The following is a 20978-nucleotide window of genomic DNA, read 5'->3' as shown; positions in this document are numbered from 1 at the left end:
TCCAGAGGCACTCAGCGCTTCCACAAGATCAGCCAGTGTTCTGCCAGCTGGGCTGAGGGGCTGCTTCTCCCCGCCCCAGCACCCCTCCAGCATCCCCTGGCTTCTCCCAGACAGCGCAGGCTTTCCCCACGTGCATGGGGCTGGCACGGGGGACACCGGGTACCCCGAGCCAGGGGCTGGGGCCTGACCCCACCACACCTGGCTAGTCAGGGCAGCCAGGCTGTGAGGCTCCGTGAGCGACCGTGATTGCAGAAGCCAGCAGAAGCCCTCGCTCCCCAGCAGCCCTGACCACTGCCTGCAGCAGGAAGGTTGCTGCGGGCTGCGCTGCAGCTCACCCAGTTTCACATCCTCCATCCACTGTCCCACAGCCTGCAGGGCCCAGCGCTGCGCTGCCCCGTGGGGCTGGCCCCCGTCTGACCCCCCCACGGCACCGTCACTGCGGCTGTTGGCTCTGCCCAGTGCAGCCCTCGGCCGAGGGGCAGCCGGGACGTGTCCCCTGCCCAGCCTGGCAGGGGAGCGAGAAAGGGAAAGCTCCCGCAGCTGCGTGCACGCAGCAGGGAACTCGCTCCTGACCACAGGAAGACGCCACGGCTGGGATGGCACGAGGGGATCTGCAGAGAGGAGCAGCCTCTGAGCAAGCACCCAAAGAAGACCGCTCAGGGCTGTCCCCCTGCCTCCGACAGCCCCCACGGCGGGCTCTGCCCGTCCCACGCAGCTCAGCCCCAGGTGGAGAAGGGCTGGGTCCAGCCCGGGCTGGCGGCAGGCAACACACTGTGGCTGCAGGGGCTGCGCTGGGCACGGGGGCTGCAGCACGCGAGCTGAGCTGTCCCCAGGGCTGCAGTAGAGGGACGCAGCCCACATGCTGCAGGAAAGCAACGCGAGCTCCCCGGCCTGTTGCCCCCCTCTGCTCACTAGAGCCGGTTCCAAAATTAGCTCCTCTGCGGGTTTGCGATAAGCAGCTGCTTCCCGTCACTCAGGTGAGGGTGACGGTCACCGCCTGGGTGCCACGTCCTCACCGCAGCCCCAGACAGCGGCCCCGTGCAGCGCAGCTCCTGCCACAGCCCGCAGCTCTGCAGGGCTCCTCGCCTCCGGGGGTGCTTCTCCGTCCTGGACCGAGCCCACGCGGGGACCCAGAGCCGCAGGGCCCCATCCAGCAGCGCCGCTACCGTGGGCAGCGAGCAGCCGGGCTCCGCAGCGCTCTGAGCCGGGGGACCCCGGCAAGGCCCCCCCGCACCCCCGGCTCAGCCCAGCGCTCCCTGCCCGGCACCTGTCCCGGGCCCCCTCTTGCGTCTGCGGACCACAGCACGGGGCTGCCGGGGGCCCCCGGCCCCGCGCCTCCATGGGCCCCAGGGTGCCTGCCCGAGGCCCCCCCGCTGCAGGACACAGAGCTCGGGCAGCGGGGCTGGTTTGCATAGTTCTGAACATTTAATAACTCAGTCTCTCTAGCGTTATATCCACATCCATTAAATTAAAAACAGGCTCAGGAGGCAGCTCCCGGCTGATTAAATTACAAGAAAAAATTACTGTGCACCAAAAAGTTATTATAGAAAAATAGTCCTGTGGCCCCCCTGCCGGCAGCTCCGTCTGTGAGGAGCTGGGACTGGCGCGGGCACGGGGCAGGCAGGAGCCCGTGCCGCAGCCCCGGTGCGCGGCGGTGGCGGCGGGCGGCGAAGGGGCTGGCGGCACCGGCCCCCACCCCGCAGGGCATGGGCTGAGGGCAGGCAGTGCCGGGGGCTCTGGCGGGGAGCAGAACGGATTGTCACCAAGTGGGGGCAAGGCACGTCGGGGGGCAGGAGCAGGGGGGCCGGGGCTGCCGGGCTCTGCCCGGTACAGGCAGCGCGCAGGCAGAGCCAGGGCACAGGCAGGCACCAGCGCTGCCTGACCGAGCCGGCCGGCAGCACACAGGGCCCTGCCCAGGGGCAAAACGGGGGGGCTGGGGCTGCCCCCCAGGGCAGGGGGTCCCTCCCCTCGCTGGGTGCCCAGCCTCGGGCACAAGGGGAGGCGCTGCCCTGCCCCTGCTTTCTGGCACAGGGGGCTCCATCCGCGCTGCAGGCGGCCGTGGCTGTGGTGGGACGGGCAGGCAGCGGGCAAGCGGGCAGCAGAGGCTGAGGCCTGGCCATTATTGCTGTTGACGGGCACGGGTGGAGGCAGACAGGCCCTGGGTAGGTGGCGGGGAGCCAGGGAGCAACAGGGGACAGGGGTGGCAGGCAGAGCCCCAGGGTGTGCTCAGGGCGGCCGCGCAGAGGGCGCCATGCCCCAGGCTTGGCTCAGCCCGCAGGGACAGAGCCGCCCCTGCGCCACCGGCCCCACTGCAGCAACAACGGGGGGGAGCCCGGGCACTGCCCCCCCGCACACACGCACGGTCCCCAGCAGCAGCCGCCTGCCCGGGACAAGGAACGTGGCTGCCAGCACAGGGCCAGCAAGCGCCAGGGTCCCGCTGTCACCCAACCCACGGGCCTGGGGTGCGGGGTGGACACGGGGCCGTGAGAGATGGTGCAAGGCAGGGACGGCGCCAAGCTGAGGACGGTGCCGGCAGGGCCGTGCCTGCCCCCCCAGGCCAGGGCTGAGGGACGGTGCTGGCGGCGGGGAGCCCCAGGCCGCCACGGCGCGGAGGGGGACGGGGGCAGAGTCCGGGGCCCCTCGGCCTCGCCTGCCCCTGCCCCGCGGCGCTGGGCAGGGAGGAGGGAGGGGCGGGAGGGCTCATCAAAGGGCACTTTGGTCTCTGATGAAGGCAGTCCTCTCGTTGTGGGCCTCGTACTCCTCACCGTCCGACTCGGAGGGGCCCTCCTCCTGCCAGATGTCAGAGGGCAGCCCCTTGTAGGAGATGATCCCGCTGTCCAGGGCGTAGACCTTCACGCCCCGCAGGCTGAAGCCCGAGCGCGCCTGCAGCACCAGGAAGACGGTGACAAAGATGATGACGATGAAGACGCAGCTGAGGCTGGCGATGAGGATGGGCAAGTTGGCTGCAGGGGGGGCCTCGGCCAGCCCCTCGCCCTCTGCCAGGGCGGGGGACGCGCGGCTGCTCTGCGTCTGGTGGGAACAGGAGAGGTCTAGGCTGCTGAAGTGTGAGTGTGCGGGGCAGGTCAGGCACTGGTTGGGGCCAGGCCCCGCGCAGGTGGCGCAGGAGGGGTGGCAGGGCAGGCAGAGGTGGGGCGCGATGGGCTCCACGCTGTTCTCCAGGCTGTAGTGCGTGCTGTGGACGCCGGGTGCGAAGCCAGGGGGGCAGCGCTTCAGGCAGCTCTTCTGGTGCAGGTAGTACCCCTCCTCACAGACTGCGGGAGAGGCAGGGTCAGCACACCGGAGGGCCACCCGTGCGCCCGCCCCCCCCCCCAGCGCCTGGCACTCACCCACGCACGTCTGGCTGGGGGTCAGGGTCTTGCAGCCGCTGCTCTCCAGCTGGTTGGAGAGGCTGGGGGAGTCGGTGGCCGTCCCATACAGCACCAGCGTGAACTTGGTCAGCGTGCCTGAAATGAGGCGGAGTGAGGCCCACCAACGTGCCGACAGGATGGGTGCAGGGGGAGGGCTTGCACCGGCCCCCACTGCGGGCTGTGCGGAGACGGCAGTGCTGTGCCTCTGCCTGGCAGACCCCTGCACCAGGGGAGCCTGCAGGGGCCCCTCCCCAAAGCACAGACAGGGAGCGCCCAAGCGCAGGGACGGACCACCTCAGACCCACCCTCACCACCCCAGAGCAGCCGTGTCCCCTCCCCGTGCACCCAGCCACACCACTGCCCACCCAGGTCGCCGCAGAGCGTCAGGAGCCAGCAGCCCGCCCTGCTCAGGGGCACGAGGTGTACACCAGGCACAGGAGTTGCTCCCACTCCCACAGTAGGCTCGGGGCGAAGCAGCGAGCCCACCCCTACCATAGTTGTTGGCGTCACTGGTGTTCTCGATCTCCAGCAACCAGTCCCCGGAGGGGTCCTCATCCCACGAGTGCGTCGTCATGAAGGCCCAGTCATTGAAGCCATCAGCTGAGTAGTCATGGGGCCTGGGGAGAGAGGTACACGATGGCATCCTGGGGACCACCTGTGCCAGCTCTGGAGCATCCCGCGGCCCCGGCGACTACCTGGAGGCCAGCAGGGTGGAGCGGGTGCCCATGGGACTGACGAGGTGGATGGCGAGGTCCCCCCGACGGTTATAGGACAGCGTCAGCCTGGCCTGCGCGTGCTCCAGCCGGCTGATATAGTTGGCCTTCCCCAGGCAGGCATCTACTTTCCGCCGTACCTCCAGGCGCTTCCCGATGTCCCTGCCAAGGAATGGCAAGAGTGAACCCAACCCCACCTCATGGAGGCTGTACCAGGGCGCCCCTGACCTACTCCCCGCTGCAGGGCTTTGCACGTACTCCAGGGGTGTTCAGCTGCTCTCCGGCCCTGCACTGAGCGGTGCCGCGAGCAGGCGGTGGAGCTGGAGACAGTGACGGAGCAGCTGACGGCAGCTCCCCGCCGCCAGCACGGGGCGCAGGAAGCAGACGGCCCCGAGCGGTGCAGCCTTGCTGCCGCACGCGGCTCACCCCAGGTCCCGGGGAACCAGGAGCGCGGAGGGCTTTGCTCTGCTGAGTGCGTGCTGAATCACCGCTCTGTGCCAGCCATGAATGGGGCCTTTCTTCACCAGCCAGGGGCCAGCTCCACCCCTGCACAGCGCAGCCAGGGCTGGATGGGCACGGCCATCCCCGTCCTGCCGCTCGTGTGCGGCTGCCCGGGCACAGCCCTGGCGCTGGCACAGGACTCCGGTCACAAGGGGCTGCCTGCTCGGGACGTGCAGGACCTGGGCCGGCGCCTGCTCACTGGGGCCGGGTCCCAGGGGAAGGGGCAGGGCAGCAGGCGCAGACGGGGCCCAGCCCCCCCATGCCCAAGGGCTGCCCCCCCAGGGCCTGGGACTGCCCCAGCTGCACACGAGACCGGGCAGACACTGCTGAGGTGGCAGCAGCCAAGTGGGAATAAAAGGAGCTTCTGTCTGACCCCTGAAAGCCCCTCTGTCTGATGATGGCTTGTGCTGGCTGCTCCCAAAACCACAGCGCGGCCGCCTCCCGGCTGTGCCCGGCCCAGCCCAGCAGCGGTCAGCATCCAGAGCCGGGCGGCCACGAGCTGTGCTCCCTGGCCCTGCCCCAGCCCCCACAGGAGGGTGGCCCAGGGGACGCAGGGCTCGGGGCGCGGCTCAGCCCCAAGCACCCCCACACACTCCCCACCTGGGGCCGAGCATCCCCCCAGCCCCTGCCGTTGCTGGCTGCTGGGCAGCGCCTGCCTGGGCTCATCAGCCCTTACTTGGGCTCTGTGAGGACGTCGATGACACATTTCCTCTGCGGTCCCACCGTGGTCCAGTTCCTGGCCAGGCTCACCATGGCCCCGGCATCCAGCAGCCCGTAGCCGTAGGAGTGGCTGACTGCGGGAAGAGCAGGGTCAGCGCCGCCCCCGGGGCCCCCCCGCCTCCCGCGCCCCGGGGCTGCCGCGGCCCCCTCCCAGCACCCCGGTACCTTTGCGGCCGACCCCGTTGGTGACCCAGTCGTTGGCGTTGAGGTGGGCTGGCTTTGAGGTCTGCACCACCAGGTGCTGCATGTCCCGCCACGTCAGGTTCTTGCTGCGGGGAGAGGCGAGGCTCAGGTGCCAGCGCCCGGCCGGCCCCAGCCCCACGGGCTCGTGCAGGGCTCCCCAGCCCGGCCCCACTGTGCTCAGCCTTACTTTGCTTCCAGGGCAAGGGCGATGATGCCGGCAGCGAGGGGTGCCGAGGCTGACGTCCCTGTGTGCGACTCGGTGCACTTCTGCCTCAGGTCAGTCGTCACCTGCAAGGAAGGGCCCCGGGTAGGGGTTGCTGTGCCCCCGCCGCCGGCTCAGCTCCCACACGCTCAGCCCCGCAGACCCCGCGGCGCACTCACAATCTGCTTCTCGTTCTGGTTGCCACTGCTGTAGGTGGTGGCGAGGGTGGAGGAGCAGGCCTCGCTGTACCAGGGCACGTTACCGTACTGCGTGGTGCTGCTGATGGACAGCGTGTAGATGCTGTTGGTGTAACCGTCACAGTTGCAGCTGTCGTGCTCGCGGCCCCCGTTCCCGGACGCCCAGACGAAGATGGAGCCCAGCCCCCCTCGGCCCTAACAACAGAGGCACAGTGAGGACCGGTGCCCACACGTCGCCCGCGTCACGGCAGAGCGGAAGGCGCCACGTGGGAGCCAGGGCACAAGCAGACAGCCCTGGCCCCGCAGAGCTTGGGTCTGAGTCGGCAACACCGAGCAGACGCAGACGGGGCCCCAGGGATGTTCCCGGCCGGCTGCTGGCCTGGGCCCCGGCACAGCCATGCCCTGCTGCTGCCGAGTTACAGGAAGAGGTGGACAAAGCAGCTCTGCAGAGGCAACACAAGCAGAGGACTTTGCAAGAACCGGTGCCTTTCTCTGCTTGGCTGGCTACGAGGGGTTTGCGTACGTGGGACTTGCAGCTGCCCGGCAGCCCCATGGGAGCTCCACAGAGCGTTCCCAGCCAGCTGCTGAACCCCTGAACGCCACGGCTCCATTCACAGCGTGTGCAGCAGAGCTGGCACAGCACAGCAGGGGGATTCGCCAGCACACCCCACACAGCACGCCAGCATTTCCGTGCAGGGAATCCCAGGCAGAACACAGCACAGCTGAGCCACGTGGGCTGCGCCGCAGCCACACCACGACAGAGCTGACAGCAGCTGAGGACAGCGAGGGGAAGGACAGGCGGAGGAGAGGGCGAGCAGCTGGCACGGAACAAGGCAGAACCAGAACGGGACTCTGGGGAGGAAGGAGGGATGGTCCCCGCACCAGGCTTCCTGGGAGCTTCCTGAGCAGGGAGCACGGGTGGCAGGGGGAGCACCCTGCGCAGGAGGAGCCCTGACTCAGAGCCATCGCACAGGAAGAACCGGAAAAACCAACAGAGCCTGATCCCAGGGCTGGGCTGAAAGACGACTCACGGCGGGACGGCCGGGACAGCCGGGGCTGCCCGGCCACCCAGAGCCACCGGGGCAGGCACAGGAGCTCAGCTGGGCCCCAGCAAATTCTGCTGCTCACCTGGCTGACTCCTCGGAAGAAAGCCTCCTCCGCCAGCCGGGCTGGGCCATCCACGGTCTTGCCGTCGTCCTCTGGGCCCCAGCTGGCACTGTAGATGTGGATGTGGTTGGGATTGAGGCCCAGGGAATGGGCCTCCACTGCATCAGTCACCTCCCCATCCAGCATGCGCACGCCTAGGGCCAGAGAGCAGATGTCACAGGCGACGGGACTGGGCTGGGCGGCTGCGCTCCGCAGGGCAGCGGTGCCACTGGGGACGGCTCTCCGCCTGCTGCCGGCCGGTGCCGCGGGCTGTCCGCTGCCTTGGCAGCAGCGCCGAGGTCGCAGGCACCCGCGGAGCCGAGCACGGGCTCTGCACTCGATGCAGGACAGGGTGGCACCCACCTCCGATCCGCGCGTTGTAAGCCACGCCGACACCGCAGATCCCATTGTTGGCCACGGCAGCGACTTCCCCGGCGCAGCGCGTGCCGTGCCTGCAGGTAGAACAGAACCAAGGGCACTCGGCGGGGAGCGAGGAACACGGCGCTGGGTACCAGCTGCAGCCGGGGGCAGCGTCCAGGCCGCCTCCACCCCCACCCCTCCCCAAACCAGGCTGCCAACAAAGGCCTGCTGAGCCCACCCCGCAGAGCTCTGGGGCAGGGGGCACTCAACGGTCTGCTCTGGTTCCAGGCAGCCCCAAGGGATGCAGCTCGTGTCAGAAAGGGAGGCAGGGGGGTCTCCATGGGGCAGAAGTGCCATCACCCCGGCACCCTCCCAAAATCTGTCAGGGCTGATGCTGCCTGCTGAGTCCCTGCCGCATCTGGGCTCTGCCAGCCTCACCTGTTGTCATTCATCTGAGTGTAACGGGGCTGCGGGTCTGGGTCCTGGTCATTGACATCAAAGCTTGCCCCTGGATCCTGGAAGGCAGACCTGGCAGTCAGAGGCTGTGCCCTGGCCAGCAAGCCCTACCGCCCTGGGGCCATGCCTGCACCGTGTGCCCCAGCACGGAGCTGAGCAGGGTGCAGGCTCCAGGCCCACCACCGCTGCTGCCCCCCACACCCCCACAGCAGGCACAAGCCCTGTGCCATGCAGCTCTGGGGGTGCACTGAGCAGACACCAGCCCCTGCGCAGGCTCCTGTGCACCGCCCAGGGATTGCCCCACACTTACATAGTTGGCTTCTAAGTCAGGGTGGTTCTTCTCGATGCCATCATCCAGGATGGAAACCACAATGCCCTTGCCCGTGTAGCCCTGCTCCCAGGCCTGACGCACATTCAGGTCCCGCTGGTTGGTGTTGTACTGCCAAAAGAAGCCCTGACGTTGTCAGCTATGTCCAACTGCTGGCGCTGGGAGCGGGGTGTGCAGGCCCCTCCAGACCCATCTGTAAAGGCAGCCTTTGCCCTGCTCTCTGCTGTGCCGTGGGGGTGAGGAAATCCCACGGGAGTTTTGCACAGAGCACGGGGCTGGCTGAGGAGGGCGCTCAGAAATGGGGCTGAGTCCCAGAGGGTGCCTGCGTCCCACAGACACAGCTCCCTGTGCTGAGGCAGGCTTGTGCCAGCACCCGGGCTTGGTGCAGGGGCAGGCAGTGCAGGCACAGACCCAGCTTCTGAGACAGGCAAGGGGCAGCTGCCCCGACTGCCAGCGCCCCAGCAGGGCACATGCATCCTCTTCCCCAGTGACACGATGTAGGGCTGCGGCCTCAGCCCTTCCTCTTCCTCCTCCTCCTCCCCAGCCTGGCTGGCAGCAGCGGCCTGGCAGCCCTCCCTCGGGTGCCACCTCCCCCCCCCCCCCCAGCACTCACCAGGTACCACTGCTGAGGGAACTTGGGGTCAGTGGGCTCCATGAAAACGTCTCTCTTGGTCCTGCGCTTTGCCACCTGCTGCTCCAGCCAGTGCACCTAGGGCAGAAAGCGCGTGGGGCTCCCGCTGCTCCTGCCTGCCCTCCTCCCACCCGTGCCCTCCAGGGAGCCGCCAGCACCTCCCCGCATCGCCGCCACGGCATCCCAGGGGCCCGCCAGCCCCGGGTCCTCCCGGCCTCCCCGCCCGCTGCGCCAGCCCCGCTGACACAGGCTCTGCTCCAGCGGAGCAGGCAGGGCAGGGCACCGAGCTCCGCTGAGCAGCAAGAGCCTGGCAGCCGCCGGGCCGCACGCCCATTGTGCAGGGCTCAGGACGCCTGGCGAGCGCGCCCGGCCCCTGGGCCGCAGCCAGGGCACGGCGATCGCTGCCATCCTGCCATGCCGCTGGCTGTGAGGGCCCCACGAGCACAGCCGGCCGCCCGCCACGCTGCACCCACCTGCGGCTCCCGCGCCAAACGGCTGTGCCAGGGCTGGTGGGGAGAGAGGGAGCGCTTCACCACGCCGCTGTGCCGAAAGTGGTAGTAGTCGCCAAAAATCTGGAGCAGAGAGGAGCAGGATGGATGCAAGAGCACAGCCTCCCCAGTTCCCTGTCCCTCACCAGCAACCTGCACCCCAGGGCTGCCCGTGGAACCCCTACCCGCAGTGGCAGTAAGTCCCACACGGTCCAACAAAGCTGCTGCCCTGGTAGGGAGAGCACTGGTTTCTGACCTGTGTGTCAGTCCTGGGTCACAACGGCTTTTCTGCCCACCACCACCCCCCCGGGAGGAGGCAGCATCAGCCAAGGAGCTGGGCAGCACTGGTCCCAGCTCTGCCCCCACGCACGAGGGGGTGGCTCTGGGGAGGGACAGGACGTCAGCACAGCCCCAGCTGGCCCAGGAGGCCGCACAGCCTCCCTGCGGGTTATTTTTAAACCCTGAAGCCCTCTCCAGTCCTGCCATTTCCTCATCCCCTCCTGCACGTCCCGGAGGCTGGCCTGGCTGCAGCAGCCCAGCCCTCCCAGCCCAGCCGCCTGCTCGGGATGGGAGAGGGGCTGCGTGCCCCCCGGCCCCCTGGGCAGCAGCTGCGGGCAGGACCCCCCCACCCGGGCTGGCGAGGGCTGCGGGAGCACGGGGAGGGGACATCCCTCCCTCTGCCCACCCCAGACCCTCAGGCTGAGGCACAACAACTTGGTTACCTTTAAGGAAAGCCCAAAAGCTTATCAGAGCCCTGCAGATGCGACATGGTCCTGGCCACCGCGCAGCCAGCCCACGCTAAGCAGGGGGAGGAGGGGAGCCCTGCCCAGCCACGAGGCACCCGCAGCCCCAGGGCAGCAGTCCCGAAGTCCCGCACTTCGCCCGGAGGCTCCGCAGGGCGAGGGAACACACCCCCGACCTGCAGCAGGACCAGTGCACCCCTGCTCCTGCCCAGGGGCCGAGTGCCGGCATGACAAGCCCCTGCCCAGAGGAGCAACCACCTCCCCCCGTGCACCAGCCCACGGGCAGGACTGGGAACGGACTCAGCTCGTGGCAGCCCAGCGCTGGTGGCACAGGACAGCAGGAGCGGGACACCAGGGGCACAGCTTGTGTCCACGGCTCCATTGCCAGGGCAGGCTGCTGCGGGCAGGCGATGCCTCTGGCTGCCAGCACGTGGCCCCGCTCCCTTCCGTGTGCCTGCCCCTGGAGCAGGCTCTGTGGCAGGGAGGGAGCTCGTGGCAGGGACAACGCAGTGGGCAAGTGAGCCCACGCTGTGCCGGCCGGCACTATCCGGGGAAGCCACAGATCACACCGGCACCCCGAGGCATGGTGCCTGTGACGTGGGGCCTCGCTCCCTGTCACCGACCGGCAGCTGGGTGCTGCTGCTGCCGTGAGGGGAGGCTGAGACACGACCGCTCTGCAGCCTTCCCTGCAGGGCACAGGCAGGTGGAGCCCCGTGCAGCCAGCAGCCCGCCTGCCAGGGTGGCACCGCACCCCCAGCGCCCCCAGGGTCACGGGGGAGCACATCCCCACAGGACGCTGTGCCCCCTAGTCCAGCCTGGGATGCCCAACTGCTCGTAGCACTTGGGGCTGTGCTGGGGCAAAAAGCTTCCACGCCAGGCTGGCTCCCCCAGCACCCTCACCCCTCCAGGGGCACGAACAGAGCCCCGATTGTTCTGCCAGCAGATCTCGGCTCTGCCCGGTGACTGGGCTGGATTAGGTCTGCACACATGCTGCGGTAGCAGCCAGGAGCCGGCCAGCCCACATGCTGACACCCTAATCCCCCGCAGTCCCTGTCCTCAGCAAGGGCAGAGCCGCCCCCGGCCCCGCGCGTCCCCATGACGCCCACGAGCTGGGTGGCAGCGCCGACCCCATGGGGAACGGTGCCAGCTCACCCGAGATCAGCCCCAGCAGCGGTGCCTCCCCCCGTTACTGCCCATCTCCTGCTCAGACCTGTGCCTCCTGTGTCCCCCTCCTCTGCACCAGCCCTGGCGGCACAAACAACCGCGCTCCCACCTCACCAGGGCATCTGACCCTCGCCTCTGACCCACACCCCCCAGACACTGTCCTCTTGGTCAGCTGCAAGGCCACTGGCACTGGGCAAGCGGCCATGAGTTACAGACCAGGTCCCAGCACCTCCAGGCAGCTGCCGAAGCCCGCTGGCCCTCCCCTGGCCCTCCAGTGCTGCAGCCACTGCCCACCCAGGCTCTGCGGGCAGGGAGGACACCAGGCCGATGTGCTTCTGAGGACAGCATCCAGGCACCACGCGGGGGCTGGGATCCTCCCAGATATGGACCCCGGGGGCCTCTCCCTGGGGCACGGCCAGAAGCGCCCGCTCCTCCCCGCCTCCTCCGGGCTGCCTGCCGCATCCTGTCCCAGCCGCGCCAGCTCCCCAGGCCCCGCTCAGACACCCCCACTGGGGAGCCGGCTCCCCAGGCCAGCCTGGCCTCGTGCCTCAGGGCAGGCACCGGGACAGGCTCCAGGACGGGAGAAACGTGCTCGGGCCCACACCCCCTGCTGCAGCCTGAGCTGACGGCTCACTACAAGGGTCGTGCTCCTGCTCCGCCAGAGCTCGGCAGCTGGCAGGGCCAAGGAAAGGTGCCGGCCTCTGGCTGCGGGGCAGGTGGCGCGTGCTGCCCAGCCAGACCTTGTGCTGAGCCTCCCAACACAGCCCCAGGCTCTGCACCACACCGTGGGGCATCCGCAGGCAGGCAGAGACGTGGCCACAGAGCTTGGTGCCCCCTCGGCCCTGGCCCAGATCCCGGGGCCCCATGGCAGCAGACAGGACGGGTGCAGAGGCAGCACGGCAGAAAATGCCGTAGTGGAGAGCAGCTGAGCCCTGTGCCCCACTCCCAGCAGACTTGGCAGAGACCTGGCCCAGCTGGACATGCCCAAATCTCCTCTTATGGAGCAGGACACACATCTGTCCTCCAACACACACCCTGGAGGGCTTGGGGCTCTCCTAACCAGAGCCCTGCTGCCCCCCACAGCTGTGCCAGGGCTGCTCTCGGGCAGCAGGATGAGGCACCCGCTGGCTCCCGCAGCGGCCACCCTCCCCACGCTCCCAGCAGCTGGCTCACAGCGAGGTCCTGACACCGCAGCCATGAGTTGTGCAACTTCCTCTGGGATTTCACCCCTTGCTTCCTTCCTGCCAGAGCCAGCATGGCCCGGCGCAGTGCCTGGCTCACAGGGCTCTGGGACAGCGGGGTCCCTGTGCCGGGGGCAGTCACGGCGCCACAGCCCCTCGCAGCCCCAGCATCCCCACCGCACAGCAGGGTGCCGGCAGAACCGCGAAGGCTCTGCTTTGCTAGGCAAAGGAGAGCAGAGCTGCTCCCGCCTGTGGGGGCTGTCCCAGAGCCAGCCCCCTGCTCCACAGACCCATCAGGCCCCCGGGGCGGCAGGCTGGGCCTGGGTCGCACCCCAGGCTCCACGCGCTGGGCACCCAGCTGCCACCAGCCCAGGGCCCCACGCTGCCCACAGTGCGGTGCCCAGGACAGCACTGCAGGGCCCTGGGCAGCGGGAACAGCGCTGTGACAGCAGCTCAAGAGGTGTTGGTCAGCCAGCAGAGACAAGACACAACAGGGCCACACGTCCTGCCCACGGCACTGCAGAGCACAGCACCATCACTGCACTGACTGAGGGCAGAGAAAGCCGAGAGCGGTGGGGACCTGCTGACACAGGGCTTGTGAAGGGCAGCTCTAGGGCCAAGGACACATGGCTGCTGTCAAAAACCCTCAGGCTCCACTGAAGCAGGAGGCTGCACCACGCTCAGGCACCGCTCGCCATGGGGAGCATGGGCAGGAACTGGGAGATGCACCTGGAGCCCTTCCCTCCTCCATCAACGCGCAGCTCTCCCAGCTGCCTCGCCCCGAGATGGGCTTTTCCTCCTTCCACCTCCAGCAGGCAGAGCCTGCCGTGCCGTGCCACCAGGCTGTGTCGCTGATGGGGAGGCTGCGGCCCCAGCCAGCCACCACCACCACCGTGGGTGCCAGACGGCTGCAGTGAACCAGCACAAACACAGGGGCCCGGCCTCCCAGGCAGAGCCACCCGCCGGCAGTGGGGCTGAGCCCAGCCCCTGCCCATACAGCAGCAGAGCCAGCGGGGACACTGCTTCTGTGGGGAGGGGGAAGCGAGGGACTTACCGGGCCCAGGTTGAGGAATCCATGCTTCCTGGCCAGCCTGTCAGCCTCCTGGGGCCCCGCAGGGACGAGCACGGCCCAGGTGTTGGTGTAAATACGCTGGGCCAACACCTCTTGGGCCAGGAGAACAAGGGCAACCAGCAGAGTCCAGAGCAGGAGCAGCGAGCAGGGCCTCAGATCCATCAGAGTATCGGGGTTCCTCTACCGGGAGCACAAGGGTCCAGGCAGCGGCAGATCCGGCGTCCGCCCCGTGTCAGTGCCCTGCGGCCCCGCTCTGCCCCGCCAGCCCCCGCTCAGCCCGACAGACCATGGGGACGGAGCTGTGGCAGCGGGCGTGGGGCGGCCGGGACAGCAGCACAACCTGCAGGGAGATGGAGAGCGGTCAGATCCGGCCGGGACGCGGCCCTCCTCGCCCCGTGGGCCGGGCTGGGGGCTCCGCTGGCTGCACGCGACGCAGGGCCCTGCTGGCCCCAGGGCTGCCCGCGGAGCTCCGCAGCGGCCAGCCCCAGCGCGGAGCTGCTGTTTACCTCTCCTGTTGCCCAATGTGTACTTATGCTTTGCGCTCACAAACACGGGAGGCAGACCGGGAGGGGAGCCGGGCGCGGAAGGAGGCGAGGAAATGGAGGCTGTGCCTCCTGCTGCAGACAGGAGCCCCTTCTCCAACCCAGAGGGGTGGGTCTGGGCACGGAGCTCTGAGCAACCGGGAGGGGAGCCCTGCCTGCCCGGTGCCATAGGGGGCACGAGGAGATGCCCCAGGCTGCGGCTCCTGCCCCTGGGAGGGAAGTGCCGGCAGCGAGCTGCACCCTGCCGTGCCTGGGGCTGAGCTGTGGGCTGTGAGCAGGGACCAGGCCCGGACGGGCTGAACATGGGGAACTCTGGGCACAGTGGGGTGCTTCCGGGGCTATGGGGACACATGGGACGCCGGGATAGAACCACACCAGCTGCAGCAGGGGAAAACAAGAGGTTGGAAGGAGCAAAGCCAGCAAGAGCCTTTGCTCCCTGGTCGGCAGAGCCCCAGACCCCAGCACCTCATCTGCCAGCCATGGACCCAGCCGCGCCTGGCAGCAGTCACAAGCAGCACGCTGCCTGTCACCATCCGCAGCTCAGCTCTGCCCTTCCCCAGGAGCACAACGTGCTGACACCGGTGTGACTCATCCCCAAAAAGAAAGGAAACAGGGAAAGGGGTCCGCCGTCACCTCCGGCAGGCACACCGCAGCCGGGAGATACCTGGTGGCGAGAGGCCAGAGGTGGCCCTGCCAAGGCACCCAGAGCGGCCAGCACCCGCCGGAGGCCGCCGAGGAGCCCCAGTCCCCGGGTCGTGCCACGGCCCGAATCGCAGCGGGAAAGACTCCGTGAGCCCCGGGGAAGGGAAATAACGGGCGGCGAGGACACACGGCGCGGCTCCGCGCCAGCCCCCCGGCCCCTCCCGAGGGTCCCCGGAACCCGCGGTCCCCCTCACGCTCCCGGCGGGGCCGCTCCACGTGCGGACGAAGCCGCGGCGCCGCACGGCGCTTGGAGCCCGGCCGCCCGCAGCCCCGTGCCCGCGCCCGCCGGGGCAGGGCTGCCTTCCCCGCGCTGCCCGGTGCCCGCGGGCAGGAGCGGGGAGAGCCGCGGGCACGGACGGACGGGGGCCGGGCTCTGCCCCGCACCCGCAGCCCCGGAGCGATCGCGCCCGGCCCCGTCCCGGGGCTGCCGGAGCCCGGCGGCTCGCTGCGGGCCGAGCCCCGCTGCCGCAGGCCGCGACACGGCGAGCCCGGGGCGGCTGCACGGCTCCCCGCGGCCCGGCCCCGCCGCGGTCCGGCCCCGGCCGAGCGCAGCCCCGGGTGCGGCGCGGAGCGCTCCGGCCGCGCTCCGGGACGAGGGGCACCGGGCGGCGGCGGCACCCCCCCGCCCCCCGCCCCCCGCTCCCGGCCGGGCGGCGGCCCCGCGCGTCCCGCCCCAGCTGTCAAAGCCCGGCCCCGGCCCCGGCCCCGGCCCCGGCCCCGCGCCCTTACCGCGGCGGCGCCGCCCGCTCCCGTCCCGCCGGCGGCCCGGCCCTTCTGGCGGCGGCGCAGCGTCACGGCGCGGGGCAGCCCCGAGCGCCCGCCCCGGAGCCGGGCCCGGCCCAGGCAGGGGCGGCGGGGCGGCCGCGGGGCCGCTTGTTTACAGCTGTCAGCGCCGCCGCCCCGCCCCGCTCGGCCCCGCTCGGCGCGGGCGGCGCGCCCCGCTCGGCCCCGCTCCGCTCGGCTCGGCTCGGCCCGGCCCGGCCCGGCCCGCCACGGCCCGGCGCGGCGCAGCCCGGCCCGGCCGCCGCTCCGCCGGGCGCCGCCGGATGCCGTCACCGCCGCCCGCCCCGCCCGCACCGGCGCCGCCGCCGGCCGCGGCCCCCGCCGGGCCCCGGGGCGCCGCGAGAGCCGGGACTCGGGCCGCAACCCCCCGCCCGGCCGCCGCCGCCGCCGCCGGCCGGGGGCTCCCGGGGCCCGGCCCCGCCGCGGAGGGCGCCCGGCAGGCGGCTGCTCCGCGCCCCCGGGCGCACGGGCGGGCCGCGGGCCCGCACGCAGGGAGCGGCTCGGCCCGGCCCGGGGAGCGGGGAGCGGGGAGCGGGGGGGGCCCGGCGGCAGCGCGGCCTCGGGCCCGGCTGGGAGCGCCGCGGTGCGGCCCCGGGCTGGCGCGGAGCAGCCCGGCGGAGAAAGCGTCCGGGAGGCACCCGCGGAAGCCCAGGAGCGTTCGGGCTGGAAACCACCGGGTCCGGCCGTCGGAAAAAGCCTCCGCGGCCGATCCAGGTGCCGGGAGGAAAGGCGAGAAGTGAACGCCGGTCGTCCCGGCCTCGCTGCTTCCCAGACACCGACCCGCCGCAGTCCCCCCACACGGGGTCTGCGTGTCCAAGAGCGATGCGAAAGGCAGTGCGAGAAAAAAAAGCAGCAGAACCCCAACTGACCTGAATCCTGCACGCTTCAGAAGGGGCTTGGAGAAGCCCAGGATAGGAGCAGGTCGCACATCTCACAGAGAAAAGGAAGTCACCGAGATATCATGATCGAGATATGAAGCATTAGCAATCGCACAGGAAACAGTCACCTTGGTAACTGAGATGCCGAGAACAGCCCAGAAAATCTGGCACAGGGCAGTTTTCTTTGCTAAACTAGGTTAATTCTGCAGGGCAGCGCCCGGTTACAGCCCGGTGCCCGGAGCAGGGGCTGCAGGCCGCCCGGTGCCCCCCACAACTGCCCCAGAGGGTCCCGGCCGGCCGCGCGAGCTGCGGGGCTGGGGCAGCCTGGGGCCCTCGCGCCCTGCAGCGCTCGCTCCCGGCCTCAGCCGCGCTGCACAGCCTCCTGCTGCCCCGGGCCCTCCGTGTGCGACCCAGATATATGGGTCTGGCACGTCCCACGTCTGCCACTGCCCCCGCCCCTGCCCCTGCCCGGGCCTTACCTCAGGTGCCTCCTCCAGGAGCCGCGGGCTGCGCCCAGGCAGGGGACAAAGCTGCTCCACCTGGCCCTGCGGCACCTCGGGCTGTGGGGAGAGGAGCTGACAAAGGACCCCTTGTCACTTTATCTCGGTGCTCCAGGGCAGGAGAGCAGGAAGCACATCTCTCTTGCACAAACTGTTAGCCTTGGACAGGCACAGCCGATCGCCCCTCCTGCCAAAGACAACACCGCTCAGCTGGGAGCAGCCGGAGCGCAGAGCGGGACCTGCTGCCAGCAGCCCCCCGGGATCGGAGCGGCTGCTGACCCTCTGAAAGCTGGGGAGCTGCTCAGAGCTTCCTCCTCAGCTGCTGCCTGCAGGGGACAGTGGAGGGGTGCAGTAGTTGCCGTGGCAGGGTGTGCAAGGACCGCAAACCCTCCTCTCAAACGTCTCACTGAGTTTGGTGGCCTTTACTTGGTAGCATCAGCACACTCCAGGAGCTGCCGGGAGCTCTGTGTGTGACTCCCAGTGCACGGCACCCGCCAGCTGCCCAGCAGCTGCCCATGAGGCATCCCGTGCCACACGATGTCCCGTGCCACACAGTGTCCCATGGCTTGCCCTGCTGAGCCACACACCACAATCAATAGAAACCTACTTTCACAGAAAAATCAGGTCAATTTTTGGCTTTCTGTTGCAGAGATTGCACAAGCTCCAATGGTGACACCGCCCGTGGGCCAGTGCTTTGCGGTGGGCAGGGCGGTGGTGGGGCAGCACCCCTCCCTGCTCGCAGGCACCTCCAGCCTGAAGGTGGGCTCGGGGGCGCAGCAGGACCACCACAGTGCTGGGAGACAACCGGCAGCAGAGCGGAGAAGCTGGGGAGGTAGGGCTGGGACCCTCACAAACAGCTGAGAAAACCAAACAGAAGGCAGCGATGGCAGACGGACACCGAGAGGCACCCAATCGATCAGGCAGTGTTTACTCGCAGCACGGCAGCCCCGCGCCAGGCAGGCTCCGGGCCCCGGCGCGCGGGGCTGGGACAGCCGCGGGGGCTGCGCGCTGCGAGGCTCAGGAGGCTCCGCTCGCAGCCGCGCTCCCAGACACAACATCTGGCCGTGCTCACACGTGGGGGGCTGGGGATCCAGCCCAGACACCCTGACCTTGCCCCGCGGTGCAGCCTGCAGACAAACAGCGGCGGCACAGCATGGCTCTGTGACTTTATCTGCCTTCTGCCCTTATCATCAACAGCAGCGAGGCTGCCAAGGCATCACAACTGCAGCCCGCCGTGCTGCTGCCCCTGCTCTGGGCTGCGAGTCACAGCCACCACCTCCTGCCCCTGTTCGCTCTGTAACTGTCCAAGCAAAGAGATGCTCTCACCCGCCCTCAGCACGCTCAGCACGCTGCGGCGCCCACAGGAACACCCGTGCTGAGAGCCCACACGCAGCCCGCAGCGAGGCCGCCCTCACCCTGCTTGCCTCAGAGAGCCAGGAGGGCTCGCTCGGCACTGCTGCCAGCCCGCGTCCCCTGTCCCCGGAGGGGCGACGAGGACGGCTGCAGAGCTGCGGCACCTGGTGCAGCTGGCACAGTGCGGGCTCACTCTCCGGGCCCAGGACGGCACCACAGGACCCCCCCAGGGGGGAGCCCACAGCCTGCGCCTGCGGGGTCAGTCCCAGCCCGCTGTGGCTCCTGCCACGCCAGCATGCGGCTCCTTCAGGTGCCTGCGGCTCTCTGGGGACACGGGGAGAGAGGCACGTCACAGGATTAGGGCTGGTGCTTGCCACGGCTTCAACCCCCTGCGGTCACAGCACTGAACCAGCCAGTGAACGCACTTCCCCGTTTGCCGAGGCCTCGAGCTTAGCTTCACCTGATCAGGACGTTACGTGCTTTGTGCACGGGTCCCAAGCCTTCCTTTAACTGCTGTGCCCGATTGTTTCACCCACTGAGTCACGTGTTGAAGCTTGCTCCTTGCCATGGTGACACAGGATTCATTAGGAGGGAACACACCGTGATAACCACACACGAATATCTCATCTGATCATCAAATGCAGCGCAGGGAGCTGGCCCGGAGCTCTGATTGTCATCCAGACAAAAAGGCCAGGAACACCAGAAAGAGCTCTCACTTACCCCGGGTACTGGCTGCTGCAGGAGCACAAAGCTTCCCGCGCCGGGGCACCAGGGCACAGCACAAGCTGCAGGGCACGGGGGACGCCGCAGCGCTGGGGCCAGGCCGCGCACCGCAGCTCCTCCAGCGGCTACACGTGCAGCAGAAGCACCGGGGCCCTGGGGAGAGCCAACGGCTCCCTCCTGCTCAGCGGGAGCAGGTGTCGGAGGTGCCAGACCGCAGGCAGCGCCCTCACACCGCGCCACGGCAAGGGCTGAGCCTACAACGCTCGACGCTGGGCAGACGGCAGGGGCTGGCCCTGCACAGCCCCGAGTCTGGGAACCTCTTTGCGCGGGTCAGCGGCCGCGCTCCCGCCACAGCACGGGCAGGATTGGGTTCGCCCAGCGGGGGCTGCTGCCCCGCCCGGGCCTGCCTGGGGCGAGGGATTTCCCAGGAGAGAGCCTGCCCCGCCGCCAGCCTCACAGCCCTGCGGCCGCCGTGGGGACTCTGCCCCCGAGGAGCGGGGCCGGGCAGCTGCTGGGAATCAGCTCTGCCCCTGCCGGACCGGGAGCTGGGGCTGCTCAGTGCGGAGATGCAAAAGCTCAGGGGGATCTCATCAGTGCCTAAATTCCTGAGGGCGGGGCGCAGAGAGGACAGAGCCAGGCTCTTTTAGTGGTAGCCAGCGCCAGGGAAAGAGACAAGGGGCACAAGCTGGAACGCAGGGATTTGCCTGAACACCTGGAAGCACTTCTTTGCTTTGTGGGTGATGGGGCACTGACACAGACTGCCCCGAGAGGTGCTGGGGTCTCCTCCTCGGAGAGCTTCTAAAGCTGCCTGGACGCGGTGCTGCACACCCTGCTCTGGGTGGCCCTGCTGGAGCAGGGGTTGGACCAGAGGGACCCAGAGGTGCCTCCGGCCTCAGCCGTGTTGTGGTCCTGGGGGACTGGAGACCTGCGCTGGCTGGGCTAACCCTCCCGCAGGACGGCTCCCAGCCTGAAGCCAGGGACACCAAAAGGAAGAGCTCCCTGCGCTTCCTTCGGGATCGTGCTTCAGCGCCGCGCCCCTGGCTGGGAGAACACGCTTGCTTTTGGCTTTCCTGGCTGCCCACCTCCAGCAGCGGCCCTCCCATGGCTTGCAACAGACCCTTGGGGTGTCTGCGGGGTCACAGCAAGCACTGGCACGCGTGGTTAAAGCACGGCCCGTCCTCCTGCTTCCCAGAGCTTCTGCTGCAGGATGTGCCCCAGACTGAGTCCTGCACCGAGACTTTCCGGCACGTAAAACCTCTTCCTTTCTTCCAAGAAGGCAGCACGGAGCTGCTGATGTTGCCACCTGGTTTGCGGCACAGCTTTGCCCAACTTCAAGGAAAGCCTCATCTCCTGCGGCTGGGTGCTGGCGCTGGGGCAACCTCACAAAAGTCCCCGCCAGGTGTGCCCGGGGCGGCTTTCCTGCGTGAAACCCGGCTGGCGGGTGGGGGCACGCTTACGCAGGCGGCACTGGGCAGCTTCCAGAAAGCCCGTCGGGCTGCCACGAAGGGGCCGTGCCCACGGGCACTTCCCGACGCCTCCACACCGCCGGCACCGCGGGGGTGCCCGGGCAGCCTGGGGCAGCGGGGCGAAGCCCCACGGGAGGCTCCCGCTGCGCCCGTGCCAGCCCCGGCTTCAGCCGGCAGCCCGGCGGCGGCGGCGGGCACCCGGCGAGAGGCTGCCGGTGCCCCCCCCGCACGGGCCGAGGCTGGGCGCTCACCGGGGGCAGCCCCTGCGGGTGCCGCCGCCGGGCGCTGGAGCCGGGCCGGGGGGCAGCGGCTGCCCCGCGCTGTGCCGGGGCTCGGCCCCCCGCCGGCGGCAGCACGGGGGGGGGAGGGGGCCCGGCCCTCCCGCGCGGGGCCGCGCCCCCAGCAACCGCGGCCCGGCCCCGCCCCGCCCGGCCCCCCCCGCCCCGGGCCGCACCGCCCCCGAGCCGCCTTCACGGGCACGCCCCGCCCGCAGCCCCGGCGGCGCGCCGGAAGTGACCCTGGCGGCGCGGACCGTCACTTCCGGCCACCCGCGGCAGAGCGCTCAGGCTTCCGCCTCC

General features: G+C 69.7%; 1 protein-coding gene across 3 annotated transcripts; it reads right to left on the bottom strand.

Annotated features, from left to right (window-relative positions):
• Positions 1-1403: 1403 nt before the first annotated feature.
• FURIN (furin, paired basic amino acid cleaving enzyme) lies at positions 1404-17722 on the bottom strand. 3 transcript variants are annotated; one of them, XM_083850286.1, is made up of 16 exons: positions 16838-17722; positions 13436-13793; positions 9279-9377; positions 8788-8883; positions 8157-8285; positions 7829-7905; positions 7394-7482; positions 7013-7185; positions 5867-6079; positions 5673-5773; positions 5468-5571; positions 5259-5376; positions 4064-4243; positions 3861-3985; positions 3348-3464; positions 1404-3272 (listed from the first exon to the last, which is right to left on the bottom strand). In XM_083850286.1, the coding sequence occupies exons 2-16, from the start codon at positions 13613-13615 to the stop codon at positions 2704-2706; spliced, it is 2370 nt and encodes a 789-aa protein (XP_083706412.1). In that variant the 5' UTR covers positions 13616-13793; positions 16838-17722; the 3' UTR covers positions 1404-2703. The 3 variants fall into 3 exon arrangements, with proteins under 3 accessions (XP_083706412.1, XP_083706411.1, XP_083706410.1); XM_083850285.1 differs by lacking the exon at positions 16838-17722 and adding an exon at positions 16350-16771; XM_083850284.1 differs by lacking the exon at positions 16838-17722 and adding an exon at positions 15427-15581.
• Positions 17723-20978: the final 3256 nt, after the last annotated feature.

The sequence above is a fragment of the Anser anser genome (genome assembly GCF_964211835.1).
Source record: "Anser anser genome assembly, chromosome: 10".
NCBI lineage: Eukaryota > Metazoa > Chordata > Aves > Anseriformes > Anatidae > Anser > Anser anser.
Note: the sequence above shows the minus strand (reverse complement) of the source record. Positions and strands in the feature narration are given on the sequence as shown.